This window comes from Aquarana catesbeiana, linkage group LG02 (genome assembly GCF_042186555.1).
Source record: "Aquarana catesbeiana isolate 2022-GZ linkage group LG02, ASM4218655v1, whole genome shotgun sequence".
In the NCBI taxonomy this organism is placed as follows: domain Eukaryota; kingdom Metazoa; phylum Chordata; class Amphibia; order Anura; family Ranidae; genus Aquarana; species Aquarana catesbeiana.
The window spans coordinates 349,548,137-349,563,908 of record NC_133325.1 but is presented as its reverse complement, the minus strand read 5'-3'; the positions used below and the strand labels follow the sequence as shown (position 1 = coordinate 349,563,908).

The window sequence follows — 15,772 nt, the reverse complement described above, 5'->3', positions numbered from 1 at the left end:
TACAATTCTTTAACGTAAGTGTCTACCCGGTCAATATAGAGCAAAATATAAGATGTTTGCTGGCATTATGTATTGTCTAGTGCTTAATGGTTGCCACTTACTTTTTTTCTCAAAAATAATGTACCCAGATGTGTGCTGCATGCATCATTTTTGAATGGCTCCAATTGTATTGTGCTTCTGTGACTATAAACTGTGTCATACGCCTCTCTGGTTGAATGTGTAAGATGCCTTTTTTTCAAATTCTTTAGCCTTCATCTTTATAGGTGGCAGTTAAATGAGTAATAAGGTTATTTATTAGGCCTTAGTCATAGATTTCACTAGAGCTTTTCCATATGGCGTCTGTTGAACAGCTGCTTTGCTGAACAATCCATAGCTAGTAAAGACCACCATAAAAAGTGGAAGCTGCACTTCCCAAAATCGATGGTAAATTTTGAACATGTAGGGATATTCAAGTTTATCCGATTACTGTCTTTCAACTCTCAATTTAGCTAGGGAGCATGTGATAGTGTGGAGCCTAAGCTGATACTTAATTGATGTCAGACTGAGATCTTGTGACCAGAATGATCATTAGGCTGCTGCTGTGTTTAATCATGCAATGACAAAGTCATGGAAGTAGTAAGCTGGGATTTTGTTTTTCTTTACAATCTCCATTTATAAGGTAGGCAAGATATATTATGCATTATTGAGCTATTTATATACCATGTAGAAAATGGAGAGCTTACACTGTACAGTATAATGAAAGATGAACAAAAGCCATGGGAAGCAGTTCACTAATTCATAGCTTATTTAGCATTCTCATTATTGTATGGTGTTTATTTTTTTTAAGGTCAAAAATGATGATTTGAGTTTACTTAGAGGTTTTCCTGTACTGATCAGTTGCATGAACCACATACTTGTTATTGATTTTTGCAGTATTTTTTGTGTCTTCAATTCACAAAAAGATTACTAATTGTTTGAGGGAGATTTCAGCTCCTTAAAATGTGGGTAGCTTCTGACCAACAATTATTGTGTGGTTGAATGAGGTATCTATTTATTTGTTCAGTAGAAAAAGCCATTTGCGATGGAGATAAAATATTGTTTTTAAAGAAAGAAGTACAATTTCATAAGAAATAAAGATCTGTTATGGCTAAATAACAATTTCATATAGAAAAAAAAAACGATTTAATGTTGAAAAATGTTGCCCACCTGTGCAGTATTCATGCGAATTGAACATATTGATCTCAAAATTATGAGATTATTTTAACACAGTTAAACTAACTGGTACAACTTGGTAACTTACTGCACAATAGTTGGCATTATACATTTCAAAGAAGATAAGCAGACAAATGTGAAAAATGTCACTCATTTAAGAAACGCAAAATAAACATTTGTTTCAAATTTAAAATGCACCCTGCATACCAGCTGAAATGTTAAAATTAGGCTTAGGGAGTGGCTAAATGCATTTATTATTAAATCGAACTAAAGGACAGTGCAAAGGTGGTTGACACAAATTCACTAGGAATAGGATCCGAACACACCACAGCTCATCCCTAGTGTTTAGGGAGGGGGATCGCAATTCTTCTTGTGCACTGTACACCCTTGCAAATTTCTGCGTATAATTTAATACGTGTTCAGGCTTGACAGCCGCATGAAAGTGATTGCTCTCTGGCCAGTCTCTTCTCCTATTTTTACAGTTTCAAATTCTTACCAGAAAGGCTTCTTGGCCTATAAGAAGCAATGATAGGCTGACGGTGGCTGCAGCTGCCCATGGCTGTTCGCGGCTGTGCACACATTCAACGATTAACTGCGGTTAGGGACCGCCTTTCCCTTATCAAAGGTAATCCATGGATATCCAATTACATACAAAACAACCACAGATGGTAGCTATTGATGGACACCTGTCATTCTGGCCATATGAATCTTCCAATTCTTGCTGTTTGAATTCACACTATAGCCCTATGCACAAGTGTGAATGGGGCCTTACAAAATGAATAAGATGCCTAACTAGCGCAGTGCATGAAAATGCGTGCGTTAAAGTGCACTGCATTGTGTTGTGCCTGAGCTCTGATCTATTTTTTTTATTGATACTCAGGTTTTTCAGGTATTGGAGTTTGTGGGTGGATGACTGTTGCCGCCTTGTTTGATTGTGATCAACGTTTAATTAAAAATGATGTTGTAACCGATTATTAACAGAAAAATATCTTTTGTATTGGATTTGTTTAAATTCACAAAACAATTTTGGGGAAACAATATCTATTGCATGTACATACGCATACATGTTTAGATATGGAGTCCATTTTATGAAAAAACTGTCTTTCAGTTTTAATTTAATACAGAATGAATCAGAACACCACTATGGTTATTTCATCCTATATTTCATTCACTTCTTAAAAGGAATCTGATGGTCAAGGCTGTCCTTTCTGTCGTTGTGAAATCAAGGGGACCGAACCAATTATAGTTGACCCGTTTGATCCAAGTAATGAGAACAGGATCTGCAACAATATGGACTGTTTAGGTACTTCAATACTCGATTTTGATGAGGATGACGAGAGGGAAGAATGCTTGATGATAATGAGCAGACTGGCTTCTGTGAGGAAGGTAAAGAAATGTATTTTTATTTTATTTATACATCTGAAAATTTGTGCCCGAGATTGCTCTTCTAAAGGTTTGGGGCACAACATCTCATTCATTCGTATAGTAACAATGTTACCATAAGTTGTTGGGATAAATTTTGCGGGGACCATATCTGCTATAAATTGGTGTTTAGATTTCTTTCCTCTGGTTTTAACGCAACCAGAACATTTCGATAGGTTAACCAACCTCTAATTTTATAATTGCTAATGGGGCATGAAATTATTTGGTTCATTGTATTCTGATAAGCTTAAAGTGGGAGTAAACTCCCTTTTTTGCTTTGTATCTACAGGTAATCCTATAAAGCTCGCCTATAGGTACTGTAAATATCTCCTAAATGTCCACAGTTTAGGAGATATTTACATGTGAAACAGCCTGTGATGTCACTGGTGACTGCGCTCTTAATGGACGGCATGCCATCCATTGATAGAGCTGTGCTACAACCATGACTCGTGCATGCGCAGGAGTGTCGTCATCACATCTCGGCCATTCACGCGGCCGGAGCCGGCAAACCCGGAAGGAAAAATAAGTGAATATGGATCCCCTGTCAGTGGTAACAGGGTGCTGCTGGAGGGATCCATTTTACAATTTAGTCAAGTCAGCAGCTACAAATAAAAGGACACTTACCTGTCCAGAGTTCAAGCATTCACCTGGGCCAGTTCTTTGCCGGTCATTCGGGATCCCTGGCGCCGCTGTGCCAACTGTGGGAAGCTAGCTTTGACTTTTTGTGCCTTCACAGCTGGCTCACTACTGCGCTTCACTCTGTGAATGGCCCCACAGCCTACTGGGACCTGTGACTAGTCTCAAAAGGCTGCAGTGGGTTGGGTGTTGGGTCAAACTTCCGTTCTAATCGCCTAGGTCATCTGGGAGAAAGTGGAAGTTGGTATACATGTCAAAACCAATGAAGCCGCCCCCCCCTCAAAATAAGTGTCCAGAAGTTTGGGGGGGAGGGCAGGAGGCATTGAAGTAGAACTTCCCTTTAGGGGTAAAGTTCCACTTTAAATCAGGTAATCAAATGCATCCTTTCCTATGTGTTAGCCAGTGTAAAACACACAACAAAGCGATATATTTCATGCATAAGAACTAAATATCTCGATTCAACCCCTCTCACGATCTTAACCCAGCATTTACATGATTCATATAGTGCAGAGCTATTCTCTGCTCACAGTTTAAAAAAAAAAAAAATGCCAGCAAATGTTTATCAACATTGTCAGCACTGGGCGATAACTATATAAACATTGTGTCTTTTGAATCAAAGGGATGAACTTCGTTCTGTAAATGAGGTCAGTTTAACCACTTAATAGACTAAACCTTTTTCTAAAACTTGTTGCTCACAAGTTAAAATCAGTGTTTTTTGCTTACTAATTACTTAGAACCCCCAAACATTAAATATATATTTTTTAGCAGAGACCCAACGAATAAAATGGCGGTTGCTGCAACATTTTGTCACACTGTATTTCCGCAGCCTTCTTTCAGGGCCGGTTCCCACTGGTGTGATGTCCGACATCGGATGTGATTCGCACTGCAATGTAAATCACATGCGAACTCTGTGCGATGTGATTTCATCCATCCAGATAGTATGGCTAAATTTGCATTGCATTCGGACCAAACTCGCACAGGACCCTCTTTTGGTTCGCAGCAGAATCAGATATCAAAATTTGCAGTTCACACTGCGATATGCGAAATGATTTGGGGGTGTCATTAACTTTCAGTTGACACAACCAGCAGTTTGCATAGGGCAGTGTGAACTGCCGCCGGGAGCCATGCGATGCGGGAACACCCAGTGGATTCACAGGGTTCCCGCATCATTGCAGTGTGACTGAGCCTAAAGCACAATTTTTTGGGACAAAATACACTTCAATGAATTAAAAAAAAAAAACCCTAAACCGTAAAGTTAGTCCAATTTTTTTGTATAGTGTGAAAGATGATGATATGCCGCGAGAATCATGATCTTTATTCTAAGCATAAAATATTGTGATAATCATTTTAGCCAGAATTGTGCAGCTCTACTAAGTTTGCAAACCATATCCTTTTGATTGCAGAATAGTGCAAAAAACATACAAAGTCCACTTTCTTAAAAAATAAAGGCAGAACATAGAATAAAACAGCTTGTGTTTATCTTCTTGCAACTCTATTTCGGCTCTGTGGGTATCCACTTTCATCACTGTGCAAACCTCCATCTTTAGTGCTCATAAAGAAAACCAGCAGGATATGACCTTTTTATTATAAAGGTTCAAAAATGCTTCCCACCTTTTGCTGATATTTCCTTCTATGTACTCTTCCACGCCACATAACACATAGGTTTCCTGATATTTAAATCAAAAACCACTTCCATGATAGTATTTCCTCTGAGTATAAGGCTGCTCCTCCGCAGTGCAGTACACAAAGATATTCCAATAGTGTAATACAGCCTTATGTTTAAATGCAATGCATAAATAAACTTGCATTTAAAAGTGCTGAACTGCCAGCTCAGATACTTATACCATTGCAGAATTGTGTACCATTGGCAATGGACATCGCTGTCTGCTTCTGTCTGCAAAAGTAAAGATTTTCCTAACAAAAACTAATAACATGAGAAGAACATATAAATAAATGCCATTGGGGGGCTTAAATGCAGCCCCTCATATATCCAAATGGTTGCAAATAATTTTCAAGTAAATGTAATGCTACAGAAATCTGCTAGAGACTGCAGACATGCAGAACATGGTCAGATACCATAGCCATGGTACAAGAGCTGATCGGTGGTGGCAAACATGTTACTGGAGATGGACCCAGACTGTAGCAATGATACATGAGATGATCATAGACTGCAGAGTTGCTATAGGAGTTTTTAATTAATTTTTCTTCACTGGCTTAAGTGAGCACCCAGGTAAGGCAAACCCCATCTATTTTCTGAAGGGGTTCCAATGGCTGCACAATAAGTGCCAAAGAACCTCATGCAATATCTCTCCAACCTAGTTCTGTTTGGTATAATAAAATATAAACCACTTGCCGATCCTAAGACGTCCTGGGTTTGTGGGGGTATATCTGAATGATGCCTGCAGCTAGAGGCATCATTCAAATATTGCCGTTTTCAGCTGGCGATTCCCTACAACATAAGAATGATCATAGTGGCGGGTCAGCCGCTTGATCGTTCTTACGGGCAGCGAGAAGGGACGTCCCCCCCTCCCGCCGCCCTCTAGTGCTTCTACCGACTCACTGCTGAGATCGGTGAGTCGGAGAATGGATTCGCCGTCCCCGTATGTCCACCATAGAGATTTCCGGCGGACCAGATGGTCGCCGGAGTCTCTATGATCGTCGAAGGCCGGGCGCGATGTTATGACGTCACGTCCAGCCTCTGCATTCGAAAAAACGGCGTCGCCACTGGGAAGCCGTAATCTTTTTTTTTTTTTTGATTATTGGCTTCCCAGCCTAGAGGTGAGATGTGGGGTCTTATTGACCCCATATCTCACTGTAAAGAGGTCCGATCATGCGATCATGCCATATTCCTATTACAAGGGATGTTTACATTAATAGGAATAAAAGTGATCATTTTTTTTTTTTTTTTTTAAGTGTCAAATTAAAATTTTTTAAGTAAAATTAACAATAAAAAAAAAAAATGTTTTAAAGTGCCCCTGTCCCCGTGTGCTCACACGCAGAAGCAAACACATACGTAAGTCCTGCCCACATATGAAAACAGTGTTGAAACCACACATGTGAGGTGTCGCCGCGAACGTTAGAGGGAGAGCAATAATTCTAGCCCTAGACCTCCTCTGTAACTCAAAACATATAACCAGTAACATTTTTTAATACATCACCTATGGGGATTTTAAGGTACCGAAGTTTGGCGCCATTCCACGAGCATGTGCAATTTTGAAGCGTGACATTTTAGGTTTCTATTTACTCTGCGCAACTTCATCTTTTACATTATGCAAAAAAATTGGACTAACTTTGCTGTTTTTTTTTTTTTTTTTAAGCATTTCCAAAAAAAAAAAAACGCGTTTGAAAAATTGCTGTGCAAATACCGTGCGAGATAAAAAGTCGCAATGACCGCCATTGTATTCTCTAGGGCCTATGCTAAAAAAACATATATAATGTTTGGGGGTTCTGTGTAATTTTCTAGCAAAAAAAATATGATTTTTACATGTAGGAGCGAAGTGTCAGAATTGGCCGTGTTGGTAAGTGGTTAAAAAACAAATATTGAATAAAATATCAACAAATAATAAAAGACCTAAGATACAATACTATTTTATTAAAAATAAAAGGGCATACATGCAACTAAAAATACCTGAATATTTACTTACTAGTTAGCTGTTGAAATGCATCTACAAACAGCAGGAGGGGGTAGTTCCAGACCCCCAACCCCCCCCCCATTTCCTGCAGCTCTCCCATCCTACAAGGAGACCTGAGTGTTCAGCCAGGTTACCACAGAGCTCGTGGAGGACCAGATAATCTCTGTTGAGCTCTATGGTATAGGAAACTGGAAGCAACGAGCATTTTCGTCACATCCAGATTCCCAGCTGTAAACATTTTTACATTTGGAAAGCATCTAAATACACCGATCTCTGTGTGCTCAGATGCTTGTAAGTGCAGAGGAGACATCTACAGACCCCAGATCTCTCCATAAAGACCACCTGTCACTGCCTATTGCTGGAACAAGGGATGTTTACATCTCTTGTGACAGCAATAAAAGTGATAAAACGAATTAAAGAAAGTGTGTAAAAAATTAAAAATAATAAAAATTAAAGTGCCCCCCCTCCCCCCCCATGCTTGAGTGCAAAGGTGAATGCACGTGTTGGTCCCGCACACATACGTAAATGGCAATTACCGTGAATATCAAACCAAGAGCAATAATTCTAGCACCAGACCTCCTCTAACTCTAAATTGATAAACTCTATGGGACAGAAACCACTAAGATAAGTGAGGTAGTGATAGCATTGAAGGGAGAGTAGAGGTTGGAGAGGTGCATACGTCCGCAGTACTTGTGTGAAGCTCCATGCAGCAGCCGCATCAAGAGCTATCCTCAAGTGTCTGCCAGCTGCCTCCTAGCACTCACAGTATTGAGCTCGCCTCCTTCAGATTTGACTACTCCCGTTAATGGGGATAAAGTTCCAGGATGTGTGGCCTCACTTTGTCTTTCTCTTTCTGTCTTCTCCTTGTTGCCTTCCACACAATGTTTCGTTTTTCTCTTGTAGATGAACAATAGCCATAATTCACCAGTGACATCACCAGGTTCCTCCCCAATTTCACAGAGGAAAAAAACACCCCCGGATCTATCAGTGCCACATCTGAACCTTCCACCAGTTCCTCCTCGACTAGATCTTATTCAGAAAGGAGTAGCACGCTCACCTTGCGCCAGTCCAACAGGGTCACCAAAGGTAAATTTGAAACAGTTTTGTTTTTTGTTTGTATAAAATAACAGACTATTCAGAATATTTATAAAGTAAGTAAGGTGCAAATTTATTCACACTAGAGTCCAAGACCACCCTTATTAGTCTGAAAAATATCTAGGTTGGGATTATGTATGGTCCAACTGCCAGGAGGCTGGTGTTGTATCTGAAGTTTAATATAAATCTGATTGCTCTTGAGTGCCCCTTTTTTCTGATGACAGGTAAATGGACAAATATGTAGTTGAAACGCACACCTGTATATGAAAATGATTTAACCTTCTAAAGGATTATGAATTATGTTTTGCCAGGCCTAAGATTTACACAGCCCTGTCAGGAAACAGAACCAGTTTGGTGACCTGACTTTCCATATGATCACCTCCCTGCCCCTAGTCTGTGATTGGACAAAGAAAAGCAGCAGCCACTGCCCTCTCTTCCTGTACAGTGGAGGTTGATGCTAAGCCAAATGGTACTTGTGCTTTCAGTATTCTTTACATAAATGTATGTATTGTTTTCTGGCTTTGACTAATGTGTGCCTAGGGTGGGTTGTTCTGCTGCAGTGATATTGTAGGACATTTTAGCTTTTTCTTGTTTAGATAATGTTTTTGAGTGGCTCATAATACCTCTCCTCCAGGCTCATATAGTTGGCTTTAATAACCTAAAATTCTATGACTCTACCTAATAAGAATGTGTGTCACTGTGTAACATTGTTCTAATGTGTTTTTGTTTCATTGTAGTCTTCTCCATGTATGGTTCGAAAACAAGATAAACCACTTCCAGCTCCTCCACCTCCTTTAAGAGAACCACCTCCTCCTCCGGAGAGACCGCCTCCGATCCCACCAGACAGCAGAACATGTAGACACATACATCATGTGGATAATGTGCCTTGTAGAGACCAGCCAATGCCCCTTGAAGCCTGGTGTCCAAGAGACATTTCTGGTGCCAGTCATTTAACTACATGTCATATTTCACATGACCGTTCCCCTAAACTTGGAAAAACAGCTAATTCTATTTTCAATGGAAGACACATGAGACACTTGAGTTCGGATGCCAGGCTTTTGCACAAACAACATAAACATCATGATTTGCCTTCAGAAGGTGTAAGGGTAAGATTATGAATTTTATTAAAGGTTGCTGCCACATTGCTAGCTTCCAAATAAACATATGGGAATGGTATTTTTTACCATTTCTATGAAAATGAAACTTTTTCTTTGCTTACAGCCCCCTCAATACAGGTGGGATGGGAACTGGTAAGGAAAAAAAAAAGATACACAACCCAGATTCAAGGAGGCACCGTTGATGCCATAATGTTGGACACTTAAAATCCTGAGAGTGTGTGCATTTGCAATGGGCTGGAGTGCATTCTAGAAGCATTTTACATCTTGTGCACTCTTTATTTTCACTGGCTTTTGTATTTGTTAGGGGTGGCTGTGAGTAAAAAAAAGACCTTCCATTTTCATGCTAGAGCCAATTTAATATGGTTTATACGAATACATTGATTTCATTAATTTAAATCCATAAACTACAGTGGATCAAGCTTAGCTGCTTTAGCTGAGGTTACAAAGGTAAACGGCAGCTTAGCAATATTATTGTATATAATTAGCTTTGTAAATTTGTGGTGCTCCAACATACTGTTGCAGCATCCATGTATTGTGAGTAAAGTTTGCTCATCCTCATGGAATGCTGCCTATGTACATTTTCCTTTCTAGTAATGTAGTTTCTTTGGAGCAGACTTATACATAGGACCAGGGCCGAAACACAGGGGTAGGAGAGAGTCATGTGTCCTGGGTGCTGCCGTCCCCATGCTCCGCTCCACACAGAGCACTTCCTATTAATTTACTGTCCAGTGCATCTGAGGCTGCATAGAAAGGGGCTTGGGAAATCTCTGTCCTCAGTCCCTTTTTCTGAACCCTTATATTTATCCAAAGCCCCCCAACTGGGCCCTCAAAAAAATGTAAAATAAATATTGTAAAAAGTAATTTAAAAATAACATTGTAAAAAATTAAAAAATAATTTGTAAAAAAAAGAAAAGAAATTGTAAAAAGAATAATAAAATAAAATAATAAAAAAACTATTGACACCATCCACTGTCCTACAAAGTCCACTGCCCTGTTGATACCGTGCACTGCTTTACTGACTGACACCATCCACTGCCCCACTGACACTGTTTACACACCATACACTGCCCCGCTGACACTGTCCACTGCTGTACTGACTGACACTGTCCACTTTTAAGGTAGGCTCATATTTTTACAGTGACATTTGTTTTATTAATCTAACATTTTTTTTGGGTACAAGAATGCTTTTGTTTTATTTAACCATGCCCCTTTAAGCCCCTACTACTGTTAGTGCAATTTGTCCAAACCATTACTGCTCCCCTTAGGGCACCTTCAGGTGTCTTGGGTCTTTTATAATCCTATAGTGTTTATTACAAAAGAAAAAATTGCCATGCACCACTGAAGTGTTCAGGTTTGGCTTGAAGAAAAGGTGGCAACCCTAGCTGCTGGACCAGAAGAAAAGCCTCAGCGATTTGAGGTGATTTCAAGCCTCACCTCTGCAGAGGATAAGTGTTTAGGTGGGGGTGTATTGGAAAGTTTTTTTACCTTGATGCAGACAATGCAAGGTTAAAAAAAAAAAAAAAAAAAAATTGATATAACGGTTTCCCAAAACCTAATGTAGCCACCACATTTATTGATTGGTAAAAATTTTGTTTTGGGTTTTAATACTGCTTTAAATGAGGTGGCTGCATTGGTGTATTAACCACTTAAAGACCGTCTACCACAGATATAGATATACTGTGGTAGGCGGTCTTTAACGGCTCTATTGCATGAAACAACGTACCTGTACGTAATTTTGTGCATTAGACAGTGGGCGCACACCAATTTGGACATGGGGGGAGCAAATCAGCCGGTCCGGCGGACCCGATGTCCACCAGCCACCCACGGTTGCTCCCCAGACAGGCAGACTGGCGATCTCTCTATGTAAGGCAGATTGCCATTCTGACAGGGAAGGTAGAGATCTTGTGTTCCTGCTTCATCGATCTCTGTCTTCATCCAGTCAGACCATCCCCCACACAGTTGGCAAGCACCTCCTAGGGACACACTTAACCCTTTGATCGCCCCTGATGTTAACCCCTTCACTGCCAGTGTTATTAGTACAGTAACCGTGCATATTTTTAGCACTGATCACTGTATTAGTGTCACTAGTTCCCAAAAAAGTGTCAGGTGTCAGATTTGTCCGCAGCAATGTCGCAGTCCCGCAAAAAATCGCTGATCGCCACCATTACTAGTAAAAAAAAAAAATTAAAATGCCATAAATATATCCCATAGTTTGTAGACGCTATAACAAATCAATATACGCTTATTGGGATTTTTTTACCAAAAATATGTAGCAGAATACATCTTGGCCTAAATTAATGAAGAAATGTGATTTTTTTTTTTTTTGGTGCTTTATAGCAGAAAGTGAAATATATAAAATATATATTTATAAATATAAAATATATTTATATATTGTCGCTTTTTTTGTTTATAGTGCAAAAAATAAAAACTTCAGAGATCAAATACCAAAGGAAAGCTCTATTTGTGGGGAAAAAAAGGACATCGATTTTATTTGAGTACAGCATTGCACGACCACGCAATTGTCAGTTAAAGTAAAGCAGTGTCGTATCACAAAAAATTGCCTGGTCATTCCAGCGTCACTGATCGATTAAGTGAAACCCAACAGGCCGGTTGAACAGAAGTCGATCAGTAGATTGACTTCTGTACAACCAGGGTGCACATACTTGGGTCGAAATTCGGCCGGTGCCTGCTGAACCGTCCGAATTTGGATGCATGTATGCCTGGCTTAGGTCTGTTTTTTTTTTTTTTTCAGCTTCCTTTTACAAATCGAGCTGCCTAGCAAAAGTGGCAGTTAGAACCTCAATTTTCCAGGTAGACCTGATTGGAAGTGCCATGCAGCTCTATGGGCAGTTTGCATCTGCCTACCTCTGAGTCTGCCCGGGTCAGGAAAAAAAAAAAATCAGAATAAGACTGCGTCCTTTCCCATTTCTTCAGACCTAAACATGACAAATCCAGATGTAGACGGGCACATGTCTGTTTACATTCGGTTGCTCACGGATCTATCGCAGGTCTGTTGTCAAAATGTGGACACAAACTGGATGGACACAGATGTCATAAAACTTAAATTCCATTCATTACCAATTCAGCAGGGGGATCTACTCATGGATCCTCTGCTGAACGAACCTGAGTTGCACTGTGTGAAAGGACCCTTAAAAAAACATTAAAGCAGACATCACATTTAAAGACTAATAAACTACAATATACTCACTGTATAACATGTTTGGTTTGGAGTTTAGATATGCTTTAATTATGGTAAAACAAATCCCCAACTGCCCCCTTCTCCTTTACATTACAAAATAGTGAAAGCTAGGCAGGAATTTTCAGCAGGTAAAAAAAAAAGTATGCAATGATTTTTATATAATGTCATGTGAATGGGAACATGTGCAATTCTAATTTGGCTGCAAAAGTGGAAATAAACTTTATGATCTTGAATAATTGTTATATATTCGGGTTTGTTTGTTTTGGGTTTTTTTTTGTTTTTTTTTACCTGAGCACCACTTGTCATTGTTGTATATGGTTTTTTTTAATTTTATTTTTTATGGAGTTTTACTAACATACACATCATTCAATTGTCTCAGGTTTTATCAAATGTTTTAATGGAAGACTATGATGTGCCTCCCAGAATTTCACCACCTCCTCCATCGATATCTATTCACCCTGCTGTGAACCCTAATACAAAGTAAGAAATGTACATAAGATGGCAAATGTTATTACTGGGATGTCAAGCTGGCCAAAGTCTTCTTTGCAAACAGATTGATCATGTGGAAGTCGTTGTTCAGTAGTATCCTATTTTTTTCAATATGTGAATGTTTCTATGATTTCCGCCAAGGCTTGTATATCTTGTGATATGCTCACATTATAAACTGAACACTACCAAACACTGACTCTTACATGACCAGACACAGAAAGCATTTCAGGATACTTAATCATATCCACCCTGTTTTACTTCAGATATCCATGCATGTAAGTCAATAATGCATTTCTGATATTTTATATCCTTGCTAAATTAAAAATACCAATGCTGTTAAATTCCAATTTTCACAAAAGTGAAAAAAATATAAAAACTGTCCTTTATAATGTATTGGCACAATCTATTACATTGAAGATACTGTTTTACCTGGAATAACCCTTTCACATAACCTTTTGACAACTTCTCAGTGAACCAGGATGTATCAGCTGCCTGTGATTTAAACCCTAGCTATATTTTACTGAAAGTGATTAACTTCACTAGTACTAGAAGCTAGTGCCAGAAAATATGTGCAAATAACCTTTGTTAAAAGGTCCTTTTTTCATTTTGGAGGGAGTACTTGCCCTGGATAATTCATCATTAAGACTGTATGAACAGCTCCAATAACTTGTATGTGTGTTTGATTACTCAGGTATATCGATTCATACAAAAGTTAAAATGCCAATTGCTTTTACCATGTAAAAATAAGGCAAGTCACATTGAAAAATACTTTATTATACAGTATTGTATCTCTTTAGTTGCATACATATTGACTCTCTGCTTTCAACTAGTGGAGGCTTGGAGATCTAACTGCAGTAGCTGTTCTGGTATTTGACTTGCAGCTATAACTACTGTCCTGGCCTCGCCCCCCGTACTCCTGGAGTCTATGGGTAGCTATCCAGGCAGATAACCTTTTTCTGCGCACACAATAATAGACTGCTGTTTCTTGTCTGTGTCTTTATTGGCACGTTTCAGATTTCAATACAAGTGTGAATGACACACGTTATATGCGGTAAAACTGAAAATAACAAGAATAATATAACATTACCATACAATAGTAAACATATAAAATAACAACTGAAATGACTATCTGCTTTCCCTAATAGCCTGTGGAGGAGGAAGGGGAAGATTGCTTACCTCCGATGCCATGGATGGGAAGAGATTACATCTAGGCAGCTGACATAATCTTAACAATGCTGTTCACTTCCTGACTAAAGAGGATGTGATGATTTTTATGTCACATCCTTTAAAGGTTAAAGGTATTATTACAAATGGTATTAATGTTTGGCCAGTAGGTGGCGCATGCGTACAGCTAACCTGGAACAAACATACTTTATAGCTTAATGATGCAGCAACACAGTATACAAATTAAATGACAATATGAATTCTACTTTTCTGAACCTAGAGAGAGAGAAAGGTCTCCTGGAGACATAACACTCCCCGTCTGGCGTTAACCAACGCCACTAACAGCGTTATTGGACACAAGTAAAATCAAGTCCAAAATGGGTCTGAGAAATGACTTTACTTCACCCTGTTTGGAAGTCTTAACTTCGACCTTCCTGACATGTCCATCTTTGCTTGGGAATGTCTGTGTGATAAGTCCTAAAGGCCAGACATTCCTGTGTGCTTGGCAGTCCTTGACGAGCACCACATCTCCTGACTTCAGGTCTGATTTGTTAACTTGCCACTTATTTCTGAGTTGTAGGGTTAGGATGTAATATCTCCTCCATCTGTTCCAAAAAGTGTTGGCTAGGCATTGTACCTGTCTCCATTGACGTCTGAAAAGGTCTTTATCAGTAAACTCTCCATTTGGAGCACTGACTGTGTTGGTTTTTTGGGTGAGTAGAGTTGCAGGTGTCAGCAACATGGGTTCCTCTGGATCGTTGATAACTGGAATCAGAGGTCTAGCATTTATGATGGCTGAGACCTCGGCCATGAAGGTGGACAGACATTCATGCGTGAGTCTGGCATTCCCCATTTGAAGGAAAATAGAATCCAAAATCTTGCAGGCTACGCCTATCATTTTTTCCCATGCACCACCCATATGAGAAGAATGAGGAGGGTTAAATGTCCAGGTACATCCCTGTTGGTTGAGATACCTTTCCACACTGTTGTTGTCTAGATTGGAAAGGATCTGAAGTTCCTTGGCCGCTCCAACAAAGTTGGTGCCCCTATCAGAGCGAATGTGCTTAACGGGACCTCTAATGGCAATGAAGCGCCTGAGAGCGTTGATAAAGCTGGAAGTGTCCATTGATTCAATCAACTCTATGTGAACAGCTCGAACAGTCATACAAGTAAAAATAACTGCCCAGCGTTTGCTGCTGGCGTGGCCTCCACTGGTTTTGCGAGTGGTAATGGACCAAGGACCGAATACATCAAGGCCCACACTTGTAAAGGGAGGATCTGAGTTAACTCTGTCAGGTGGAAGGTCAGCCATCTTTTGGGTTTGTAAGAGTCCACAGAGTTTGCGGCAGGTAATGCAGTTAAAGATACACTTGCTCACGCATCTTTTTGCTCCTATTATCCACAGTCCAGCAACCCTTAAAGCTCCTTTAGTGAATAGCCGGCCTTGGTGTTTAACTTGACTGTGATAGTGTTGTACAAGCAGGGCAGTGACATGGTGCTGAGCTGGGAGAATGAGAGGATGCTTCTCGTCGTACTCCAAGGTAGCTTCTTTAAGGCGACCTCCTATTCTCAACAGGTTACTGCTGTCGAGGAATGGATCGAGTTTCCTTAGGACGCTGTCTTTAGGGATTGGCTTTTTGTTGTTAATACAGTCAATCTCTCTAGCAAAGGTCTTTTGTTGCACAGTGTAAATGATCAGATGTTTTGATTGTTCTAGGTCAGTCACTGAGTATGTATTTTTACAGCGGTGCCAGCCTTTGCAGTTAGTCCTTTTCCCAAAGGAATGGGCAATGTGGGATAAGGAAGTAATGGCTCTAATGAGTGAT

At 39.7% G+C, this 15,772-nt stretch overlaps 1 protein-coding gene across 6 annotated transcripts in view; it reads left to right on the top strand.

Annotated features, from left to right (window-relative positions):
• Nucleotides 1–15,772, top strand: part of CBLB (Cbl proto-oncogene B) — a 333,732-nt gene that overhangs the window by 215,145 nt on the left and 102,815 nt on the right. For all 6 annotated transcript variants that reach the window (XR_012241626.1, XM_073614961.1, XM_073614960.1 and 3 more), the window contains exons 9-12: nt 2,374–2,577; nt 7,785–7,967; nt 8,714–9,082; nt 12,673–12,773. Coding sequence is in view for 5 of the 6 variants with exons in the window: in XM_073614961.1 (XP_073471062.1) it covers nt 2,374–2,577; nt 7,785–7,967; nt 8,714–9,082; nt 12,673–12,773 (857 nt within the window). In the remaining variant the exon portion in view is untranslated. The remainder of the gene's footprint in view (nt 1–2,373; nt 2,578–7,784; nt 7,968–8,713; nt 9,083–12,672; nt 12,774–15,772) is intronic.